Below are 24,656 nucleotides of genomic sequence, written 5' to 3'. Positions count from 1 at the left end.
TCTAAATTTTTGTATTAGTTAGAGATGATTACATTCACATTAGCAGAAATAAAATCATCAGCATCAAGAAATGTCTATTTCTCTTCCTTTCTCTTTTCTCGTTCTACAAACACCACTCCCTCTGCTTTCTACCTCCATGATAGCAGAGAGGACACACAGGAGCATATGGCTCATCATTTTCACTCCGCCTGCCGTGGCTGGGCTCTCCTGGGGGTATCTACACCTCTCTCATCTCTCCCTTTGTTCAGTTCAACAGCAGTTCTTCCTTATTATCCATCCAGTCACCTTTTCCTTTTACATGTAGTCAAGCCTAACACATACTGAACATGTACTGAAAGCAGGCTTTTCGTAGCAATGCCCCCTAATTCAGTCTGCATAGGAAACCCACGTTGCTTCGACACAAATACTGCAGAGTGTCTGACTGATCTGCTCTGTTAGCCGGCATGTAGCATGACCTGCTTTCAAGACAAATATACATATGATGCAACTTTGCTCAAGACGCAAGAAGTGCTTGAGTGACTTTTTCCAAGTTATTGACATTTTATCATCCTGTGCTAGAATGTAGCCTCCACTGACTGATCTCAGTTAATGAGAGAAACACAGACAGCAAAGTGTACAAGAGCGCTCAAGTCACTTGGTGTAATTCTATGTAATTTGGTGGTTAAGCAGTGATGCGTTTGATAGCACTCAACTTGCAGTGTGTTCAGTACATAATACACAGGTTGTGTGTGTGAAAGGTTATGCATCTTAAATGCTGACTTTCTTTTCTTGCATTAGATAATCAAACTGTTATAAAAAAAACAAAGCAAAACACAAAAAACTCACAATTTTGTTTGAGTTGCACCAGCAACACTCTCCCAACTCTTTTCTCCCCCTTCCTTCTTTCAGCGCCAGCCATGACCTGAGCTCCGTGCCAAACCCGTGGATTCTCGCCAAACGCAACCAGGATCAAATGGCTGGAGAGCTACAGGGGCTCCTTCCAAATGTCAGAATTGTTTGAAGCTGGTGGACAGCTTCCCTTGGTTTGTGCTGCCAATGTGTAGGCAGCGAAAGGACCAGATGTATTAAAACTTACAATGTTTGAGATTGCTGTCCTGGTTGACTGGGTGACACCTGTTACTGGTGGAAACTGGCGGTTTGACACTGCTCTTTCCAGAATTGTGCAGGCAGTGTAACACACTTGTTTTAATGAAGAAATCGGGTAACAACTGACTTTTTTCCCATCATTGTGTGAGCTACCATGATCTGGTTTTTATGCTGCCAATCAGCAGAGTTCGCAGAGAAGTCGGTGTGCAGTCGCACTCATACAACACCGACAATGGCAGGTGTGTTTGTTTTGGAGCTAGTCAGAGTTTTCTAAGTCAACCCTTTTTCAACAGTTATTTTGTTCTTGATGCGAGGCAGCAGAAATGCAACATCACTCATTTTTTTTCAGTGAATATGTATGTGACACACATCTTGTCCATAATGACTGTCAGTGGTCCATAGGCTTACTTATGTTACCTCATTCAGCAATAGACTTGAAAGTACAAAAGCTGACTGATTTCTCCAATGCCTGACCTTGTGTTGAGCTGTAGCATCCTTTATGGTACTTGGAGGAGCCAACCTCTGCTACCTAACCCAGATTAACACTCTAAAAACAGGCAAGTGGAGCGGAACAGTGCGACAACAACATGTTTTTAGTAAATGGCGAGACAGAAGTTTGGGGTCAGCTCTGGTTCTTTCATCAAGATGGAAGGCACAGCAGAGGATATTTTTCTCCACAAGCTTAAGTGGAACAAACTTGTTTTGGTGTTGCTGGCACTCCAGAGTGAAGCGCAAAGGTTTTTATAAAAACTAACCTGTTCAGCCCGGTCGTATCCTACGTCTTGTTTCTCTGCTTTGAGCGGGTGTTTGCCCCCTTCCACCTTCACCTCCCCGGGCTCAAGCTTAGGGACTTTGTCCTTCAGTACAGTGTCATCCTTATCAAGTAGGTAGCGTAGCAGGGCATTGTCCTTCTTCTTTGGGCTTAAGGGCTCCTGCTTTGGAGTGATTTCGGCCCCAGATCCTGCACCGCCTGCACCTTGGCTTTGCTCTTGGCCAAGCTCTTTGCCTGTGGCCTCTGCCGTGATTTTGGCAAGGTCTACAGGAGACGTACTATTCTGAAGCAGTTGGTGGAGGATCTTGTGTTTTTCTTTAAGGGATGTGGCATGAGTATTCCCTCCCGTGTGGCCACCCCGGACCCCTGTCCCAGCCTGGTCTTTGCCTTCGCCACCTGCATTTGGGGACAGGGGTGTCTCCAGAGGCTCTGGCTTGGTGGTGAGCAGTTGCAGTAGCTTAGTGTGGCCCTTGTTGTCGTGAGAACGATTGTGACCATCATGACCCTCGAGGGGCCCTTCCCTTTCCTCCTTGGGCTCAGCTAAGTTGCTTTCTGTTTGGCCCTGGGTGGGCCCCTGACCCACCTCATTGTGAGGGCCAAATGAGTCTCCAGTACCACCAGTACCACCAGTACCTCCTCCTAGTTTTGACATTAGATGAGTGTTTACTCCTGACCCAGGTGTAACTCCAGCTGGGGAGCCAATCTTCCTGTCTGGAGACCCCAGTGTGTGTGCATGAGAGGGCGCATGCCCGTGTCCTACACCGTGGCACTCACTAAGGGCCTGTAGAGCTGATAGAGAACTGCTAGTGTAGCTGTTAGCATGGGTGCTGGTTGTGCTATTACTTCCTGCACCTCCAGGCCCTCCACCACACATCCCCACTGGGGAGGGTGAATGCAGACCTCCTGCTACACGAGGGCTGCCCGCACCGCCAGGACTCCCACGGTGCCTGGGAGACAGCATAGAGTTCTGTTGAGGTGGATGAGGTCCACCAGCTGGGCTTGGGCTGGCACGAGACGGGCTGTTCATTCTCCAGTTTTGGCCCTGCTGGGGTGGTTGCATACTCCCAGTGTGGTTGTGTGGTGGGGGACAGCCAAAACGGTAGCCCTGCATGTGGCCCCCCATGGCTGCTGGTTCTCTAGGTCCAGCAGGTCCAGGAGGGGAGAAAGGCGTGCTGTTGCTGCTGATGGTAGTGTCTTGGCCCTGAGGTCCCGAACCTGGCAAACTGCCTGGGGTTGGAGGAGTCATGGAGGGAGTGGAGGAGTTCATTGGTTTGGGAGCCATCCCTGTGACCTGACTGCCAGGGCCCATGTCCTGGCCCATTCCACATACTGTCTGCTCCCTACACATACAAACACACAAAATACAGTTAGAATACTAATCTTCTTGTAGCACTTCTGGCTAAAGTTAAAAAATACAGAAAAGGGACCACTGCAAAGTCTTTGGTGGCATTTGTCCTTTCATTTCATTAATGGATTTTTATTACCAATTTCTTTTTTTTTTAACAACAACAGTGCTTTGAGCAGGGCAAATTAAACCCTGTTCACCTGAAATAAATGAGACTCAGAAGTGATGTAAGATCTGTTATTTTTTCCAGTGAACCAACACCTATCACCTGGCAGGCATAAATTAACATGCAATCTCACCCACGCAGCATGCATAATCCTATCAAGCCTGGCTGCAGGGCACCAAAGGTTAAAATGTGTAAGAAAGTTCATGCTGCAGAGAGTAGATAGTGAAACACACCTCTGTAGAATGTGTAGAGACATGTAGAGCTGGGGCTCGTTGGTGGCAGGTGAGCGCACCAATTTGCTCTTGGTGTGGGCTGACACAATGGTTCCGTCAGAGAGGGAGAAACGGTAGATGGGGCTGAATGCTTGGCCATGGCGGAGCACTAGGGACACGTGTACTTACATTAGCACAAGAAGCTCCACAAATATTTGTTGTCACGCCATGATAACATATTGCTGTAGTTACTGGCATTACCTTCCTGCTGGTGTCGCTTGGCAAAAGACATCTCTCCATCGTTTTGTAGGTGGAACCTCTGGATGCAGCGCCGCACCAGATCCTCCCACCCAGGCTTCATCGAAGCCCGCAGCAGACTGGTATCCAGGGAGGTTATCTTACCTTGAAACCGTAAATAAAAAGGTCAGACACGGTGGTTAATATTTATACATAAATCTAAAAGGACCGAATAAAAGATGTTGTCCCTTCGGCTGTTGATTAAAAAAAAGAAAGGATTTTCTAATTTTTTTTTACATTTATCACAAAATATCAAAACTTAACAAAAACTAATTCAGCTTGACATCCCTCAAAAAAAAAAGAAAAAAAAAGAAAGATCAGATCATCAAACATATATAAAAATGTAAGCATGCAACATCACATCAACTTTTTCATACAACAAGGAGAAAGATTCCTTTCATTAGCCACCAGGGCAGCTTAGCAAAACATGTTTAGACCTCAACAAATACACTACATCTGTATAACAAACACATGGCATTGTACAGTTGTCCCCGACAGGGTTGCAATCTAAATAGAGGCAGTGATGCATTTAAAAGGCTGACGAGCAGAATGCTGTGTGAATGACAGCTGTAGGGACCGTTTAAAGACTTGTCACTGGCATTTATTATGGAAGCCTTCTGCATTTGTAACATAACTGGCACAAGCAGATTACAGAGACGTTTTTTTTTTTATTATCTAAATAAAAAGGTAGCGTAAGTGGGAAAATTAAAGTAGTTAAACTATGCTTAACCATGAAGCCGTAATAGGAAGGCACACAAACATGGGCATGTATAAAAGTAGACCTACAGCAGTCTGGATGGGGAACTACGGTAAATTACTGCATGTAAGTGAACAACTATGTGGGTGCATTTATGTTGTTTCTGTGTGTGTGTGTGTGTGTGCGTGTGTGTGTGCACAAACACAACATAAATGCACAAGAATATGAAGGACCAGGTGAAAGACAGACAGCTGTCTGAGTCAGTGTTCAGACAGGTACTTTACCTCCCAGAGTGAGAACAAGCCTTCATAACACGCATCGACTCCACTGAGACCTTACCAAGGCTATAATCATCTTTAAATATGTAGTGCGAGCTGATTTATGGGCTGATATAGTTGTGTCAAGACACTATTTCTTTAAAATGCAGGGCAAAGCTTTATTTTAACAGTTACAAGAGTAAATCTTAACAGGTGAACTAGTACGGGGGAAGGGGGGGGGGGGGGTCGGTCACAATATAAAGTAGTCTCTCTGGCTCAATCCCAAACTGGCCCCTGTTTACTTGGCCTTTGCTGCATAGTTGGGGATAAATGATTAAAGCCTTCATCAGCCGACTCCACCAACACCTCTGGCCCTCGGTGCATCAGTTAACTGACAGTTGAGGAAACATCATACAAATACCTTGCTACTTTGCCAAATATTAGATGTGGTCATGTATTTGAACACACTTAATCACGGAGTGTGTGGGTATGGTAAGGCAAACGAAATATTTTGTCCCCAAATGCACTCAAAACCTTTATTTCACAGGTGGTCAGTGGGGTCTCCGCTCATTGTTTTGAGGATGGAGTACCATTACAGGGACTTTTAAAAAGAATAAAGCCCTCATCAGCCTGATAACCAAGCATGAAAACATGTTTAGCAAATTGAAAAATACAGCCAAACAAGCTTGATTGTAACCATGGTGAGGGAATCTTCTGGTTTCTGGGGGAAAATGGCAAGGACGTCCGAAAGCTTTTACACACTCCCCTTTAATAAGGAGTGCCCTCAGGTGGTTACGAGTATGACTTCACGCTCCCAGTGACGAGAAAGCGGATTTACTACACTTTACTGGACAGAGAAATTTTGGTTTAGCCTGTTGGGAGAAAGCTAGTCTTCGTCTACAATGACACTAATCTCTGTGCAGTGTGACTGATTAGTGTACCTTGTAGGTCCTGGCGCGTGGTGAAGCTCTCGTGCGTAGGAAGCATGGGTCTTTCCTTCATGGGCACCCTGCGAGCCACACAGATCAGGCATGACTGAAAGTCTAAGAGGGAAAACAGAGAAGATAAAGGAAGAAAAAAGATTAGGTGGAGGTTGTGAAAAAAAAGAGAACAGGGCAGAGGAAGAATGAATGAACGGGGATGAGAGACAGGAGAGAAGAGGAGAGGAGAGGAGAGGAGGATGGGGGCGTAAATGATAGAGACAGAGGGAGGGAAAGAAAATGAAATGCATGTTATTCCCAGGCAGCATAATTAATACAGTTATTAATGAGCATGGGGATCAGGGCCCCTCTCCTTTCATGAGGAGGAGCTGCGATTGCTGGCGAGGGAAATGATGAAGCGTGACCTTTTGAAGGTGTGTGTGTGTGTGCACTTGCATCTCTGGATACTCACACCAACAGTACAGTGCCATCTCACACTGATGACACTTCCCCTGGCTCAACATTAAAAGATCGCTATCACTTAAATCATGACAGTTGACACACGCTGACACACACACACGCTGACACACACACACACACACACACACACACACACACACACACACACACACACACACACACACACACACACACACACCGCCAAGTCCAGGTCTGGGGTGACCCCAAAAACTCTGCCATCTAACTTTCCTGTGCCACTAATACCCACAATCCCACACGTCTCTGACAAAAAAAATGCACGCCAGGTCTGACACACACACATTCCTCATTTCAACTTGTAAACAGAGCCTCTTGGGTGGTCTAGTCGTTAGATCAGTGAATCTCTCTCCATTCTCTCTCTCTTTTCCTTCCTTCCTTCCTCTGTGCAACAAGAACCACTGATCCTGCCTCCTCTGGCCTCAATCCTAGTTGCTCTATTTGCCAAACTATGGCTGGCAAGCAGCTGGTGGACAAAAGAAAGACAGGTTGAGAGACCGAACCTGGAGCGAGAGTTTATAGCGATATAGCATGCCAGTGAACTCATTGGATTAAATCAGAAAATGGGGTTAAGGTAGTTGTGATGTAGAATATTCCGAATCGGGATCTTTTTGAAACGATGATCCATAAAGAGCTGTAAATGTTACTCAAACTATGGGATCTTGAACGCTGGTCTCCAGCCATGAAAACCACTGGAGGAGCCCAGTGACCTCTTCATGACTGAGAACAGAAAGGAAAGAAGAGACAACATGCAATTTCCACAATTTCCCAGAAAGAGTGAGCAGATGTTTACACTGGTGGCTACCACAAATGCAACTTTTTTCCATCTACTCCTGTAGCTTCAAATACATGTTCATGCAATGTTGATATAATGTCCCTAAGATGATTTAAAAGTTACCTAAAAGTTGGTTGACTTATGCAATTGCAGTTGTTTTAAACACACATACTGCTCTTGGACTCACAGGTCCGCATTTAGGAAGACCATGCATGAATTATAGATGGGCTTTAATGACAGCTGCCCAGCCTCTCATCTCCCTGGTGTCACTTAACTTTTCATTGATGTCAGCCGAGTGGCAACGGCACTGCTCTTGATCGATTGCTTATGCCCCTTTTCCCGTACGCTACCTACAGTAAAGCAAAATCCCAATGATCCAATTGTAATAAATCTAAATGTTAATGGTTGCCTATTGGAATTAATAGTGGAAACAATTTTTCATTCTGCAACAAGACAGCTTCTTTACTCTTTCTAAAGAGCCTACTCATACTGGGAAATCCGTATCGAAACAAGTTCATCCAACAAAATCCAGTTGGTTTGACTGGTGCTACTGCTCCATACCTCACCCAAGCCTGGACCGCTTTCTTGGCTCTGGCATAGTTTGAAGAGGTGGAACTCAGCGCAGTACAGTTGCATGAGCGTGAAATGTGATGAAAAAAAAACCTTCAAATTCTTATGGAGACCCCATTGAGCACAGAGTGATACAAGTCTATGCTAGCTCTTCCTGACAACTTTGCTGTAGGGGCGCACTCTTGTCACCTTTCAATACAGTGTGTGTTACAGTGTGTGAAGCTCGGTGATGACATAAGAGTTCTTAGACCAGGTCATGCTGGAGAAATGGGAGTGCAGGCCAGTATGGGAATGGTGAGGAGGTGCCAATCCAGACCAAGTGTGAGTGCACCCTTACTTACAACATGACAAACCAACTCTGCTGGCAGACATCATTGCTAGAGCCTTTGGTATAAGATGACTGGTGAAGTGAATATAACAGTAATGAAGATGATGCACAGGTTTTTACCATATCTAAACGAGAGATTTTTCACAGTTCCACCTAGACTTGAAGTTCTGAAACCATGCGTCATCTCTTCTATTACTACGGGTTTTAAGGCTTATGTGTAACCAAGACGACCCGAAATGTGTACAAAAGTGGAGGGATTTTTGATTTCTTGTAGAAACTAAAACAATTACAGTTAGTGATGTCATCTCAGTGCATGAATGTTTATTGTTGCAAGGCTCTGCATTGTGATTTGTTCTGCAATCAAAAGTTGACAAAGACTGAAGTATAAAAAAATTGCATTTCAAAATGAAAACATTCAAAGTTATCTTTGCATCTGTTGTTATGCAACATACAAGATTCAAAGCTGTAAAATGTTTCTAAATGACTCGTGCAAGAAAGGAAATGCATCATTTGGCATGACTGTCACTTGTGACAAGTGGATTTACGTTGAGATAACATGGAGACTGGCCAGGCTGAATAACAGAAAATGTGCATTTATTTGGACGACTAACTTTCTTGGTAAGGGGTTGGATCATTGATGGAAGATACTGTATGATTCATGTCACAGTCTGGCAGCAACAGGGGAGGAGACACAAGGTTGTGTTTTGACATATTTGCATAAAAACGTAAATGTAAAATCAGTGCATTTCATATCTGCATCTCCGTGACTACCAGGTTTGAGGATGACATTTCTTGTTTCTTGGTTGGTTAACAGACTGGATTAGAGTAGAGAGGTCAAAAAACCTGGAGAGACGCGGAAATTTCCTTCCTTGAACCAGATTAAGTGTAGTGAGTAGGGAGGGCAGTCACCTCACCTCAACCTTAAACACTGGTCTACAGGCTACATAATCAGCAAAGTGACCACCACAACGAACAACCAGGTTCATGAGTATGACACTCAAGTGTCAAATAATCTCTCTATTCACAACCCCTCTACTTATCCTTCTCTACTTCCTTACCATCTCCTTCCTCCTTGATGGACTTTGGCTCCGAAACAGCGAAGCACTGCATGGTCTCGTATTTTTGCTGCTGAGGCTCATGCTCGTGTGGCTCGTCCTGGCTTTCGCTGTGGGGGTTGACCAGCATTCGGCAGTTGAAAGTGTGACTGTTCCTTCTTGGACCCTCGCTGGACCATGGGACACCATTCACTGTAGGAGAAGCAAATAAAATTACAAGATAGTCTCAAATGGATTTTATCTGACTAAATTTATTGTGGCTGACAAATCGAGGAAACTGGGAGCAGTGATGATCGAGCCAAGAGAGGCTGCCACGCTGCAAGAGAAAGACCTAATGAGAGCAAGACAGAGAGAATGAAGGCTGAAAAAGTGTAAAAAGCAGAGAGTAGTTGCTGGGTAGAGATCAGTAATGAGCAGTTGGAACCCTGAGCCCTGTGCCATCTATCCACAGCCATGCATCACAGCCAGGCGTCCATATGCATGTCCTCTAAAAATGACTGCCAATCTTTCTTCTTCTCTCCAACACTTTAACAGGCACGAGCAAACACGCATGTACACACACGCATTCAAATTCACATAAAAATCAGACATGTACAGTCTCACACACACACACACACACACACACACACACACACACACACACACACACACACACAACTCTCCGTTCACTCTAGCAAACTCCCATCACACTCCATCTGGTTTGTGATCTCATTTGGTGCCTTGATAATCTCCCAGTATCTGGGACACAGCCCACTGATGGTTTCCAGGGTACTCTGCTCAGTGCTGCTCTCCCGCCCAGATGGCTGGGCACTCAGACCTCAATCCGAAGCACCAGGAGAGGAGAGGAGAGAGGAGTGGAGAGGAGAGGATAGAGGAGAGAGAGGAGGAGAGGCGAGCAGAGGAGGGGAGAGAGGTCGGTGTCAAATAGAGGTGGGTACGAGAGAAGTGAAAGCAGACATGTTTTCCTGCAAATGTTTGCCTTATGAGAGGAAATGGCCTGTTTTCATGAGTTGCATGATGCTGGGATAAAGGTAGTGATTTTCAGGAGAGCTCAGAAACATGAAAATAGGAAGTGAGGGTGTGTAGCAGAGAGAGAAAGAGAGAGAGAGAGAGAGAGAGAGAGGCAAATGAGAAAGAAGAGAGAAGGGGAAGGAAAGCATGAGATGAGGATATAGAAAGGGAGCGATGCTGCTGACAGGAGCAAGAAGCTGAAAAAGGAAGTTAATTAGCTGAAAAGGGAGGGAGGAGAGAAGAGCAATAACAAAATGTGTGTGCTGAAGATCAGCAAAAAGACAACATGACAAGTGTACAGGTATTAATGTGTTGTGCCAACTGTTTGACATTTAGTGGGGGAAAGGTGGCTCATGCCTTTTCCTACATCCATCCACAGCAGAAAGGCATGAAATGGACACTACCATAAAGCAGCCACCTACAACATGAATGTCTAAACAGGTGACGGTGCTATGAAAGTAAGGCGGCGCTTGATGTGAAAACCAAGACATGAGGCCAGGGTATAAATCAGAATCTGCTTCATTCTGCGCAGGGGAGGTGATGCAACATAGAGGACATACAGAGATGTAACCCCCCCCCAAAAAAACCACAACATAGGAAGAGAATGAGAAGACCAAAGACAGACACGAGAAAGTCAGAGAGCAAAAGTAAAGCTGGCTGGCCGGGTGAATAAGCTCGAGGGCTAACCGAGGGATTTGGGCAGCAGGTTCTTGATGAACTCAGCATGATCTCCGACATGCAGCACACTGTAGACGCTGGTGTTCATCAGCTCCTCCTGGTTGTAGTGCAGGTACTGGGTCACATTTTCAGACACGAACACAATGTTGCCCTCCATATTCACCACAAAGAAGAAGCCGTCCAGGGCCTTGAGGGCAGAAAGAGAAGGAGAGAAAAGACAAGTCAATATTGTTCACTGGTATTTGCACCGACTGAAACACAGTCACGTGGGCGCAAGTGTAGGATAATTCAGATAAATTCTTCCATATGTGCAATATTTTGACAAAAATTACAGTTGTGATGTCAAACACTGGTTTTATTGCCAGAGGTAAATTTTGCAATTAATGTTACACAAAAGCTGCTATCAAACTTCTACCACCTTTCAAAAATGACTCTTACCCCTGATTGTAACGTCAGTCTTTGCACATGCTACAACACACGTAGGACAGTCTTTACAGGTACACCACTTCCCCAACACTTGGGATTGATTCTGCAATGCAGGCTTTTACAAATTTCTAATTGTTTCAACACACTTTTAGCAAGAAAAACTCTGAGATTTTCATCTAGGAGTGAAACTGATCTGCCGGTCTTCATTTTTGAGTTAGTTTCATTGCTCTGGTGTCAAATACATCAAACACCATGAGCCACATTTGGCTAACAAGCAGAGGTTTTCCAGGACTTTCTTAATAGTCCACATAGCAATTTGAGCTGTAGTAAATAAGAAATATGTGCACAGTGTTACTGTTGGTTCAGTATCTACTTTGCCTGACATAGGGATACTGTCTATCAGCAGGCATTCACATCCTGCACTAAAATTTCAACAAAGGTCTTATCGAGTTGTTCAAGTACTCATCTCCATTGTGTTTAAAAAGTGGTGATTAGTGCGGCATGTGCCGGCTACATCCATCACTCCTGCAGATGCTCAACATCGGTGTGGCTGATGGAAAGCAGGGTAAAAGCATTGTGCCTGCAGAAATAGAGGATGAGGAGGAGGAGGAGGAGGAGCACTTAATTGAAAGAATACAGCCCCAGGTCAGCCATTACAGACAAGATGGTGGCAATTAGGCCATCAAATCACCCACAGCCCTTAAAAGGGGAAGTCTGGTGGTTGTAAAACCTGGTGTCAATATAAGAGACAAGAGGCTCCTGCCAAGTTGTTTGCTCCTCACCTCAGCTGTAAGAATAATTACCCACAAGCTAAATGTTTTTATAACAACTTATATACTCCCATGGGTATCACTCCAGTTAAATACACAACTTTGAGCCTTAATTTTGAGGTGTGTGTGTGTGTGTGTGTGTGCGTTTTTATACATTCAATCCATGGGGATAGAAATGTTCCCTTGCCTGAATAACCAAAGCTTAATCTGAAAAAAGCTTTAAGGAGATCTCATCCATCACTACATGATGTGGTGCTGATCCAAAACGCAGCACGGGTTTCTGTTTAAGTCCATTCTGCGTGCAGAAAGGCTGTGTACTGGACCAGCAGGGCAAACAAATAACAGCAAACACGCTCGGCTGCCAACTCCTGCCTTCCTCCAGAAACTCTTACATAAGGCTGTTAGCCAATACCTCAAATACCATGGAGCATAATTAAATATACACTGTAGAGATGACTAAAGCCATTACATATTAATATTAACTCGATAAAAAAAGCATTTTCCTCTTTGCACCAAGCCTAGTGTCTTGATTGATGACTATAGTGCTCTGTGTTGTAAAGGAAGTATTGGATTGGCCAAAATGTAAATATGTTCTTTGTAATCCAAGAAAAAAAATGAGGCAGGTTATCTTTTTTTTGTTTAATACTAATACATATGCAGTTGTGCTAACATGAATTCAGGCCTGTTGTAGACTTGAGAGTTAAATAAGCACTGGCTCATAGAAAGTGGTGGTGACATTCACAAATGTCAGATAAAGTTACTCACGCAGTTTTTGGGGAATCGGAGACCCTTCATCGCAAATAATGTCTAACCTAGAAACAGGAGGAGTCCCAAGGTTTCTACACATATTAATGTAGCATGTATGTAAATATACCAAATGACGGATGCAGTAATGTTGACAGCTGGATGAAGTGGAAATATTAGTTTACAGCAATAAAAAGTGGATAGGGAGTGTAGTAATGGAGCCCTGGGAGCGGAGGTCAGGTCAGCTGCCCTTTCCTCTGGAGGTTGTGTTGTTATCCTTGTGATCCTGAGGCTTTGTGGGCAGGGGCTCTCGTCACATGTAGACAAAGCGTCACTATCATGCTTATTATTCTCTTGGGGCACCCATTGAAGAACAGCAGCATTCTGGATCACGCAGAACATCTTGAGGGCTGACTGGCTTGACTTGAAATAGTGCAAATATACCTGTGGTGGTATGATAACGACGACCGAAAAAGTTCTAATTGTGGGGAGTATTTGTAATTGGTTAAATCCTTTTTGTGGTTATGTTATGTGCTGTATTTAAAGTGAATCAATTAATTGATTCGTGCAAAACTACCATGAATAAATGTATCTTTTTCGTGGCTGTTGACTGTCGATAATGTCAGAAAATACTTCACAAATCTTCACCCCGAGTTAAGGACCGCCAAGTTCTGTTCTCATTAATATATTCCTCAAATCAATTTTAGCCAGGATTTCAGATTCTAAGACCTTTGAAAGTGCATTGAAAATTGGGATTTTACTTGGGGAGGGGGGGGGGGTTTCCCCCCCTAATATTGGCACAAGTATAAATAAAATAAAATGATCAGGAAAACAAAACAAAGCAAAAACAAGACTCAGTCAAAACGTCTTTTAAACAATGTTGTGAAGCTCCACAGCAGCTAACATATGGAGCAGCCCTACCAGGAATGCACACGACATGCCACAACGGTCATATGACAGAGCAGGACTCCCTCCCAGAAGGTTAGAACCGCAACACACTGGTGTTTTTTCACAGCCCTCCGCCCTGCATGAGGGTGGGCTCCAGAGAGGCTTGGAGGAGGGTCATGGGGCACGTGGGTGCATTTCCTGCCGGCAGCCATTCCTCTTGGTGCATCCTCTAATGAGCCTGGGCTGGCGAATGGGAGAGGGGGGCATGGCTAGAACAGAGCGGGTGTGAATGGCCGATTGCTGTGTTTTGGGGCTGCTGACAGATGGGAAAGCATGCAGGCAGCACTGGGCTATATTTAGCCGCGAGTCAGTATGTCGATTCAGTGACGCTGGACCAGGAGAGCTATAAATATTCCATGACAGGACAGATCTAGAGGCGAATGAAGAGAAGACGAGAGGGAGAGAGAAAAGTGAACTGAACAAGTAGGAGAGAGAAAGGGAGGGAGGAAGTGAGTGCGAAGACAGGCTCAATGGAGTGATTCATTCGCCAGGCTGTTGCTTTCTTTCCCATTATACGTAAGCACTTCAGTGGCCCTCCGCAGGACAATGAGGCCATTGCTCGGCTCTGTGATTTACAGCCAATTCAGGGCAGATACAAGATGCTGGCAGCTTTTACTCCACACACACACAGCCACTACAGGCCCATTTGTGATTGTTCTCAGAGGACAGCACTCTTCACTATATAGCACCTCCGTGTTAGTATTAGAGTTCAGATATCCTCACAGATTTCTACTCACTTCTAGCATCATTGGTCCCAAGGCATCTTTGTCAATCACACTTTGGCCCGTTGATGACACGTCAGCCTTCTGCACCTCCTCCTCATTCGCTGCCGCAGCTTTCTCTGTTGTCGGGAAAGTAAATGGCACAAGTTACAAAGGAAAAAATTAAAAATAACAGATGCTATTGCAACTTTTACTGGCTATCAGACTTGAGCTGGGTATTGTAGCCTTTGACCCGTACAATCAACAGACAATTGAAAGCTCAAACTCCATTTTAATAACTCTAACGAGAACAATGTTCATGTGCGAGCTGGAGCAGAGAATATGTGGGAAATAATTCCAGTGAAAGAAAAATGATGGAACAGCTGCGCTCTGTGGGATTTTATGGATGTAATAATGTGTTTTGGACTTAATGTTTTACTGGATGGGATCGTCCGAATCTGTAACAAGACTGTTTTTACTGGAATGTCGTCAAACTCAGTGTCAGATCAGCTGAGTCGCTGTTTATTTTTTAAAAAAGATTTTAAAAACCCACATGTACTGATCAGCATTTAGGTAATATTTTAGATTATTTCTCAAAGGTTTTAATGTGTTTCACAAATAATATTATTGTATTTTTGTGAATTTTTTTCTTGTTAAAATACTCACACCCTTGAAAAGTGCTATAAAATGAATTTATTCTTACTGTGAAACACTATGAGGCTTCATAGGTGAGTCGTCTCTGTTTTGTAATTTTTTTTTAAACAAGACTCTACACTCTTAGCACCCACTCACAAAACACTATTGTGTATTTTAACAGGTAGAAGCTGACAGCATCAACTTGATTTATGAAAGAGACTGACAAGAAATGACTTCATTAAATACTGTGGTTAAATCTTGAAACTGGCCTGATGTTGCCTTAGAAAAATTCAAGCAGAATTGAGGACAAGTGGTTTCACGGGTCAACTTGTTTTGTTCCATATGGGCACAGACAACATCCCTGCATTTCAGAGAAAATGTAGTTGGCTCCTTGTGAGTTCACATTTAGATAATATAATCTACTTCATGGCGGCACGGTGGTCCAGAGGTCAGCACTGTCACCTTACACTAAGAAGGTTCCAGGTTTGAGCCCCAGCTCCAGCATGGGGTCTCTCTATGTGGAGTCTGCATGTTCTCCCTGTTCCTGTGTGGGTTCTCTCTGGTACTCCAGCTTCCTCTCACAGTCCAAAGACATCAAGAGAGGACGAGGCTGATTGATACTCTAAATCAGGGGTCACCAACACGGTGCCCGCGAGCACCAGGTCGCCCCCAAGGACCACATGAGTCGCCCGCAGGCCTCTTCTAAAAATAGCACAACTCACTCGTGAGCTGCGTCTAAAATTTAATTTAATTTTTTTGCTATTCTTTTTTTAATCACACTTGCATTTATATAGATTTAAAAATGACAATATCTTAAAAATATGTTCATCATACGTGAACTTTAGATCAGTTTAGGTGAACTCTGACCTGCTCTAGTTCAAAAGTCAGGATTGAGTGCGTGACAAAACCAGTGCTAGTGGAGAGTAAGCTAGCGGGCGCAGCACGGATGGACGCTGGATGGTGTTTCTTACCCCAAAAACATGGCAGAAAAAAAGAGAGAAAACGTATCACTTTCACAACGAATGGGAAGAGGAGTTCTTTTTTACAACTGTGAAAGAAACCTGCATGTGTCTCATTTGCAGGGCGAGTGTGGCGACGTCAAAGCGGCACAACATGGAGAGACACTTCACTACTTGTCATAAAAGCTACCATGCTAACTACCCACCGGGAAGCGCACTACAGGCAGAAAAAGCCCGTGAGCTGAAGGCAGCTTTGGGTAAGCAACAGTCTTTTTTCATGAGGCCGGCGAAAAAGTCACAAAAAGCAACCGAAGCCTCGTTATGTGTGGTGATGTAGGTGATCGTCTGAAAATGTAACAATTACTGAGATTAATAAAGTGCTGAATATTGATATGTTTCCCACCTTTTGTCATTGTTGATCATTTTTGTGACAAATCATTAACGTGACCAGTGTCTTCACATAGATGAGTGTCATTAATCATTATTAATAATGTATAACTCAAGGCAAACTGAGCAAATGTGTTATTTCAGGAGAGCCTTTCTAATTGGTAGCCCTTCGTATGACTCAGTACCCAGGAAGTAGCTCTCAGTTCCAGAAAGGTTGGTGACCCCTGCTCTAAATGAACTGTAGGTGTGAGTGTGAGTGTGAATGGTTGTCTGTCTCTATGTGTTGGTCCCGTGATGGACTGGTGACCCATCCAGGGTGAACCCTGCCTCTCACCCTAAAGCCGATGGGATAGGCTCCACCCCCAGTGACACTTAACAGGATAAGCAGAAGAAAATGGATGGAATGATGGATGGATTTACTTCATAGAGAGTTACTCGTCTTAAATTAATAAATACGGGCAAAAACAAAAAAGCTGATGATAATTTGCCAGAGACACACCGATGAATAAAACCCAAATCTCCTGATCCTGAGAGTGGTTTATTTAAAAAGTAAAAACCTGGACTCTCCATGGCTCTAGACTGTACCTGTGCTACGGTTCTCGGCGTATGTCCATGTGAGTGATTGGGTTAATAACCATGCAGAGAAGCCGTATGCTTAGAGTGTAGGCTGCCCTACTTTTGGAGATTGTGATGAGAGGCGGAATATGAGTGGGCTGTTGGGGAGGGGAGGGAAGGAGAGTTGGGGGGGGGGGGTCACATTTAACTGTTGCACCACGCCAAAAAGAGGGCTTACCATATGGTGAGAAAATGTTGTGATGAAAAGCAATCGGAATTTTTTTTTTAAATTTTTTTTTTAGGTGTGTTACACAAATGAAGGTTCCCCATCCTGAAGTTGTGGGCTTGTGCAACACAACATAGAAGCCACATTCATCTCTTTCAGCGTTAATGATGTATGCATCAGCAGGACCTCTCCGGGCCCAGCGGGGCTCGCTCTACTAGCACAGCTGCCCAGGGTACAGACCCATCACTCAACGTCAGAAAGGTCCTCACTGGCTCTCAGTCCGTCTGAAGAACTGTGCTATGGACCGAGGGGGGGTGGACTGGTTCTAAAGCTGCATCTTGGAATTGCTAAATAATCCATAACTACATGTGGCAAGCTATTTGTTGATTACTTTTCTTCCTAATGTAAAGCAGCAATATTTATTTCATATATTAGGTGTAGAAATTATAATCCTGAAAGTATGTGACTGTAGTGAAGCTATATTTTCAGCAGGGGCTTGTCTGCATTGGCAAGAGCGAGCAGCTTAAGGGTGTAAAGAAAGCTGTAAAACTCTTGGCTGGGTCATTAGTTTATAGGCACTATAAAGACATCATTACTCAACATACTGTCTATTGGATGCAACAAGTTGGTGGGAAAACACACACACACACACACACACACTGCCCACATTTATGCTGAATAAAACTCTGCGCTAATTTCAACCAGGAAACATATGCAAGCAGATGCATAAACAGATGAATTAATAACATCGAACGGTGAAAGTTGTTCTGTCTCATGCATGCAATTTTGTCACCGTAAACCGAGCGTATCAGCAGGGCTGGGTTCTGAACTTTGCTACTTTTATGGAGCCAACTTTAAAGTTTCGATGAGAGCTGAGAGATTTGGAACAAAACTATCTAACTGTGATTATTGCGAATGGTACTGCAGTAGTCTGGAAAACGCAATATGAATGCTGCGGTATCTCTGCAGCACCACAACACCCCCGCCCCAGCTACTATCAAAACCGCCATTTTTAATTCTGTTTGCTTTTGGAATTCCTCTTGCGTCTGTGTTTCACTCCCACTTTTGGGATCACCTGTAGGAGACCATATACTGACTTCTATAAATTCCTCAGTGCCACCACGTTTTAGTCTATTGTTTTTTTTTTTTTCATCTTATGAAACTGTTTTGATTGTTTGAAAATACCAGGGAGCTGGAAACTAAAACCAGTGATTTGTGTCATAATGTGTGATGTTACTTTCGTTTAGTCAAAACAGATTCTTAATTATTGCTATTGAAAAAAGAACTGCTCATTAAATCTACCATTATCTAATTTGTTGGGTTTTTTTTTTTTACAATAACCAGCCCTGGAATAATAATGTTCAAGGTCTATAGAGAGTGACTGAAAACTACAATGCTTCAGAACATGACGCTGAACAGATGATGGTAAAAATTATGTAGTTGAACCACAATGACCTCTAGATGAGTTTTCTGTGCTTTTGCTTCTTGTACAACAAGAAAAACAAACGTCTGATGAAACGCTTGCACCTCTGAATTGTGTACGATGAGGTCCGGCAGCAATCTGTTAACTATAAAAAGGTGTCCCTAGTTTGTTTTCCAGACCTCAATAGCAAAGTAGAGAAGCAAAAGAAATGTTTAGCCCTTCCATCTGTGGTTGCTCTACAAACACAATTACGCCTTCAGATGCAGGCAGGGGATGTAACTCTAGCTCGGTGTACAAGTAGGAGAATGAGAGAAGGAATCGTTGAAGGCAGAGAAGGAGCGATTATGGAATAAGACGACAAAAAATAAAGGGGAAGGGACTGGCAAACAGTAGCGAGAGTTTATGTGTGATTTGGAATCACATTGCTCACTATTACATAACACTGGGCTCGATGAGTCACATAAAACAAGATGACATCAGTCCGATTTGTAACTGCAATAGCCCGCTCTTTGTCTAACTGTCACTTGGCTGCATTTTGATCAAGCATGGTCCACACTTATTCAAAACTTAATTACATACCTCCATATTTTCAACAAAAATTATGGATTTAAAAAAAGAAGGATAAAAGATTGAGAAGACTTGAAAGGACCAGTGTGTAGTTGCATCTATGTCGAAATGGAGGAAGGAGTCTTGGTTCCGACGGGATTATTCCCTAATGAAAACAAAATTATGAAAATTATATTCAATTTCTTTCAATAGATCTCCTTAAATCCTCCACAATGGTCCCTTAAAACCAACATTAAACGTGAAAAGACAGGCCTCAACGTCCTGCTATGACTACTAAAAAAAAGAGCTGCTTGCAAGTACAACCAGCCACACTGATCTATTTGCCTGATGTTCTGGCTCAAGATAGACGTGGAAAAGCCAACACACACACACACACGCGCGCGCACGCACGCACGTACGTACACACAAAAACAGCTCTGGAAAATGCACATTATGAGATGAAGTGATGGAGGGAGCACTAAATCAATTGTGTTACCCTCAACAAAAATATTAAGTTGTGTGTTAGTGGTGCAGATTCCAAAAGTACATCAAGTGCCATCGCATATGATGCTACACACGTGGACGTTGTGGTCAGGCTGGCCTTACAGCTGCGGCAACATTCTCAGCATATTCAGGGAATATTCTAGCAGCTTACTGACAGAATTTATGGCTACAACTGAAACGCGTGCTACATGGCACAAATTTTACAAGGATACTATGAGAGGGACAAGCCTGTGGATGAGACTTCTGAACAAGGGGTCAGCTGGGAGGTCCTTTTTTTTCCGCACAAGTTGGGTTTGACAATTTGTTGAACAGGCGTGTCACGAATCATGACATGTCGCTACTTGTACCTTGCTCCTTTATTTGTCTGATCTGCTTCACAGTTTCCTTCAGGATTGCACATTTGTCAGGCTTGACATTGAAGTTGTCGATGTCATTGAAGTTGGCGAAGATCAGCTCAGCAAGCTCTTCTATGTATTTGTTCTCGTGCTCCCGGTTGCGTTTCTCGTTGCTCCGCTTGGGACTACAGACAAAAAGAGAACAATGAGGTGAGATATAGATAGTGAGCCGTTCAGTCAAATGAGTGGTTCATCAGGGTGAACCTTGACGGCGCAGAAAGCTTTATCTGTGAAAACACTAGATTATGCTAAGTATGGCTTGAGATATTCTACACCAACACGGATCAATTAAAATATACATTCTCGAGTGCTTCTCAACAGCTAAGTGATGCAGATTTATTCCTCAGTGGTGCTCCACACTTAGTTGTCAAAATCCCTCCTAATTATCAGTTTGCTCGTGTATTCACAGTTTATCAGGATATGCATGAGTAGCTGGTCCTTGATTGAACAGCAACCATCTTCAACAGTGTTGTTTTACTGTCATACAACAGATGATAGAAGGTTGAGGTGGGCATTATAGACTATAGTGTGTTATGGTGCACACGTATGGACTTTAACTCTACAATGCCTAGCTTGCAGGAACGAGGAAGATATTTGGCTGAAACTGTCAGTGAAGCTTTCTAATACATTGATTTTTTGTGATGCAAGCCCACCAGCCCTGGCAGAGGTTATGCAGAAGTGGCAGCATTAAGAAGTATTATGATGGCTGTTTTGTTTAAATGCGTTTACTTGCACCGTGATTCTCAAAATCAAACCCTGAGAAAACCTGAGGACGGGCTGACTCCACTCCAAAAGGAGCAAAGACCGGTTTAAAATATTAGCTGGTCTAGCAGGACTTAGCTGATGAGGGGCTGCTTAATATCATTTAATGTTGGCTGGCTGTTGAAATAGTGACACTGCTGGACCTCATGACCCATGACGGTCAACTGCTCCCTTACTTTGAGTCAATGCTTCATTAACTCGCTACAACTGTAAGGGGGCAGTGTTTTATAGTTTCAGGGCCCACTCGCACCAGGAGATCTGTACATGGTAAAGTATGTTTGTCTCCCAAAATCTAGTTTGCTTGAATAGCCAGTACTGCACCAAGCTTTGGCACGCTTTCCTGGCTCCGGCACAGGATCGTTGCACGTGCGTGAAATTTGGAGATTAGCTGGTGACACATACAGCAAACTCCGGTGGATGGTGAGAATTGGTCAAGATATATAAAGAGCAATGTTGCAGTGTAATGAGGGCACGACAATACTTACTTGCCGCTTTTTTGCGCGCACTTGCTGCATGTAAAACCAAATAGCAAACCTTCATTTGGGGTTGCAGAATTCTCACCTGTCAGTACACAGGGTGAATTTTTACTCTCGCCCCATCCTGCCATGAGATGTAAACTCTGATCTGCAGGATTGTCGACTAAATATCAGATTCATGCAGTTCAGTGATGACATAAACATGTTCAGGCCTGTGGGGCCAGTGGTGCTTTTAGCGTGGTACAAGGCAAACCGGACAAGTGTGAGTGTGCCCTCAGTGGCTACTGTAGCTAAAATACAATGTTCAGAGCACCCTGAGAACAAGCCATTCACGCATGGGTGACCTAATGCAACGTTCAGGCTTTGCTTTTTGCATTCCATGGCATCTAAATCAGGTACATACAAACATGAATTCCTGTTCCTGGCCACATGTCAATGTCCATGGACCGCTGGTTCTTTGGTATGTTTTAACAGCCTTTAATTTAAGCAGATAATGTTTTACTCCAGTTTCTTAGTTTCCCCTGCTCAAGGCAGCCACGTTGCAGCATATTTGGCTCTGACGGGGTGCATCTCAGTGAGAAAGTCACGCCAGTACATACCATCCATAGATGATGCGGCTGGGTTTGGATGCAGAGGTTTTAACAAAAGTTGGAAACGTTGTTGATCTTGTGTGTGTGATAGGTTGCTCCTGGATACTTGCTTTTGCTTTACTTAAATGTGCCCATCATATCTTTTCTCTTTGCATTCAACAGTAGCAACAGAAGTATTTGAGACTGGCTAAGCGTAAAACTCTTACCTGGGTCCGAGAAGTTCAGCAGAACATTCTTTGCGTTTTCGTGACTCTGCCCTGGCAGGGTCAGATGAGTTTTCACCGACTCCACTCATCCTCAATGCATATCAGCCTCTGGAAAATGAACACAAAGAGGCACAATTTATCAGGTGAAATAAAGCATGTAATATTTGATGGATAAACTACGGGTGTGTGAACGTGCCAACATAAGCATCTGCATGAAGCGCGCACGCGCGCGCGCACACACACACACACACACACACACACACACACACACACGCACCACTGCTGGGGCACAGGTTGAACCACTCCTGGAGAAATAAGTGAAAATGGAGCACAGACAGAGATCCAATCATTTCTCTCTGATGGTGCAGCCCTCCCCAGAGAGGCTGAAATAAGAGCACAGCGCTTAGCCCACAGCACCAGACTGTAGGCTCGACTGTGTACCAAGAAAAACCTATTCGTCATATACAATACTGAGCAAAACCATCTGACATTGAAGGCAGAGTGGGGTTTTTAAAGTCACAACGTGTCAAGGTTTACTATGAAACCCTGCAACTGCTTTACCTGGATCCAATTATGTCACCACCTAGAATTACTGCCTTCCATTTGGCACTTGACATACATGCTTGTACAGACTCCCGATAAAAAGCTTGTAGAGCAGACTTTAACAGGGTTTCATTCAAAAAAAAAAAAAAAAAAAGAAATAACATGCATCATTATTCCCTCAGGGCGTTACTGATGGTACTGAGTAAAGACCAGAAAAGAGTTTTAGCAGAACTTGATAACGTCACATTGAAGGTGACCGTTTGGATAATAAATGTAGTCATTTCATGAGATATTTTTTGTTTGAAATTTTGACAAAATTAGCATGTAAATTCAAGAGTTGCAGTCACAGCGAACTTGACCTTTGACCACAAAAATCTATTAAGTTCAATCTGGACTCCAACGAACATTTTTTTTTAACCAAACTTCCAAAGTTTCACCAATGGGTTACTGAAAAGATGCATTCATGAGAACAGGATGTCAGAATAATATCCCGTCTCCTTTTTGAACTCAAAGCATAAAGTAACACATACTCAATCGAACATTCTTCCCTTGTAAAACCCCACCTTTGTGAAAATCCCCTCAGGCTATTTCAAAACTCAAACAGGGCTCTACAGTAAACCATGGTTTAATAAAAAAAAAAAAAAAAAATCTTAGCAATTTGGCAAAATTCTGAAATCTCAGTTCAACATGCAACAACTTGTTTATCTAGACTAAAACTGAGGTTAAGATTTAATTCGTTACAACTGATTCAGTTATATCACACATTCAGAGGGCGAGAGACCACACTGCGCTGAACTTTTTATTCACTTTTTCAAGGCGTAAAATTAGTGGTCCACTAGCGGGGCTTTTTTGTTTGTTTGTTTGTTTTTTTATCAGTAGCTGATGCAGAAATCATACGGAGAAAAAAAACAAAAACCTGACAAGATTAGAAGATAAAGCTCTTTGTCACTGACCGTAATGTCTTGTATTCCATTCAAGAGAATGATGAAGTGGTGCTACACATTTTAGTCATCACTGCTACACTGAAAGGTACGAAACCGCACACTTTTGTTTGTAAAATGTCTCTCTTTCTACAGCTGCCAAACTATGATACATTTCAAAACTCATTTCAAATGGGGCTATCTGCTACTTTTAAAACTGACAAGCTTCCAAGGGCTGTTGGTATTGGATCACATTTCTTGTTTTGCAATATTCACAGTAATTCAAATATGACTTCACCAAATAATGCAGCACTACGTGACACCAACTTAAGATTTTTATTCTGCTCCACCCTTTACCCTGTGAATCCCTTGCCACTGAATATATGAGAATCAATTATTGATTGAAGTCATGTCTGAATAATTACCACCATCATTTGCAGCAAAATTTGATGTTGGCTGATGGACTTGGGTTTCAATACAACACGAAGTGTACTACACATAAAAGATGTCAACACACACTTGTTGCTTTCAAAAAAATAAAATGCATGAAAGTAATTTTTCCTTGTTCATGCAAGATGAATGAGTGGCAGAGGATGCTTTAAAAGGGTTATGGAGGGAGGTGAAGAAAGACAGGCTTTACCCAGCACAGTGCAAACGGAGGGTGCACACTGTTGTGATAAACTCGTAGCCACTCTAACCATGGAAACAGCTATGACACAAACACCGCTCGCTGCTCAGCCGTTACATAAGACAGAACCGAGTACAGCACAGCACAGTGTACAAGAGCAGGGTGGCATAGTGTAGCTTAGCAGAGGCAGGCTACACTAAAGAGAGCTAGTGACCATGCAGACTGGAGTCTGGCTCCCTTCTGGCCTGGGGTGACCTACTTTAAGCTAATGGTAGGGGTCTGTGCTCAAATGGACCAAGTCAAAGCGGAGGAGACTCTGAGGGGTATGAACACAGACACCCTTCCTTTGACAAGTGATTGAATATAATTTTTGGTTTTAATAATGATACAAATATGTGTCCTTGCATTAGGCGATTTAGGAAGCCGCCAGGGTGTCTTTACAATGACACTGTGCAGTCCACTGAAATTATAACGGTCTCTATAGCAGAGGTTATGCGCTTTTATTAATGACACCAGAATCCAGGCCATTAAACTCTCACAGCTAAGTGGCTCCCTCAGCTCCTATTGGTCGTGCCTCGGCTTCCAAGCACAAGTTACCATGGGGATTCTAGCACTGATTGGTTGCGGCTGTCCCGCTGGGCTGCATG

The 24,656-nt window shown here is 43.5% G+C and overlaps 1 protein-coding gene across 4 annotated transcripts in view; it reads right to left on the bottom strand.

Annotated features, from left to right (window-relative positions):
- Positions 1–24,656, bottom strand: part of ncoa2 (nuclear receptor coactivator 2) — a 63,311-nt gene that overhangs the window by 13,692 nt on the left and 24,963 nt on the right. For all 4 annotated transcript variants that reach the window (XM_086191003.1, XM_086191004.1, XM_086191005.1 and 1 more), the window contains 9 exons: positions 21,919–22,026; positions 19,837–20,009; positions 14,290–14,393; positions 10,674–10,851; positions 8,979–9,167; positions 5,774–5,875; positions 3,843–3,983; positions 3,603–3,750; positions 1,842–3,198 (listed from right to left, as the gene is read on the bottom strand). In XM_086191003.1, the coding sequence (XP_086047129.1) occupies positions 1,842–3,198; positions 3,603–3,750; positions 3,843–3,983; positions 5,774–5,875; positions 8,979–9,167; positions 10,674–10,851; positions 14,290–14,393; positions 19,837–20,009; positions 21,919–22,007 (2,481 nt within the window). In that variant the 5' untranslated portion in view covers positions 22,008–22,026. The remainder of the gene's footprint in view (positions 1–1,841; positions 3,199–3,602; positions 3,751–3,842; positions 3,984–5,773; positions 5,876–8,978; positions 9,168–10,673; positions 10,852–14,289; positions 14,394–19,836; positions 20,010–21,918; positions 22,027–24,656) is intronic.

Source organism: Aulostomus chinensis, chromosome 21 (assembly GCF_037954235.1).
Source record: "Aulostomus chinensis isolate RoL2024-O1b breed Wild chromosome 21, RoL_Achi_v1.0, whole genome shotgun sequence".
Taxonomy (NCBI): Eukaryota; Metazoa; Chordata; class Actinopteri; order Syngnathiformes; family Aulostomidae; genus Aulostomus; species Aulostomus chinensis.
The sequence above is the reverse complement of the archived record's forward strand: the minus strand, read 5'-3'. Positions and strand labels throughout refer to the sequence as shown.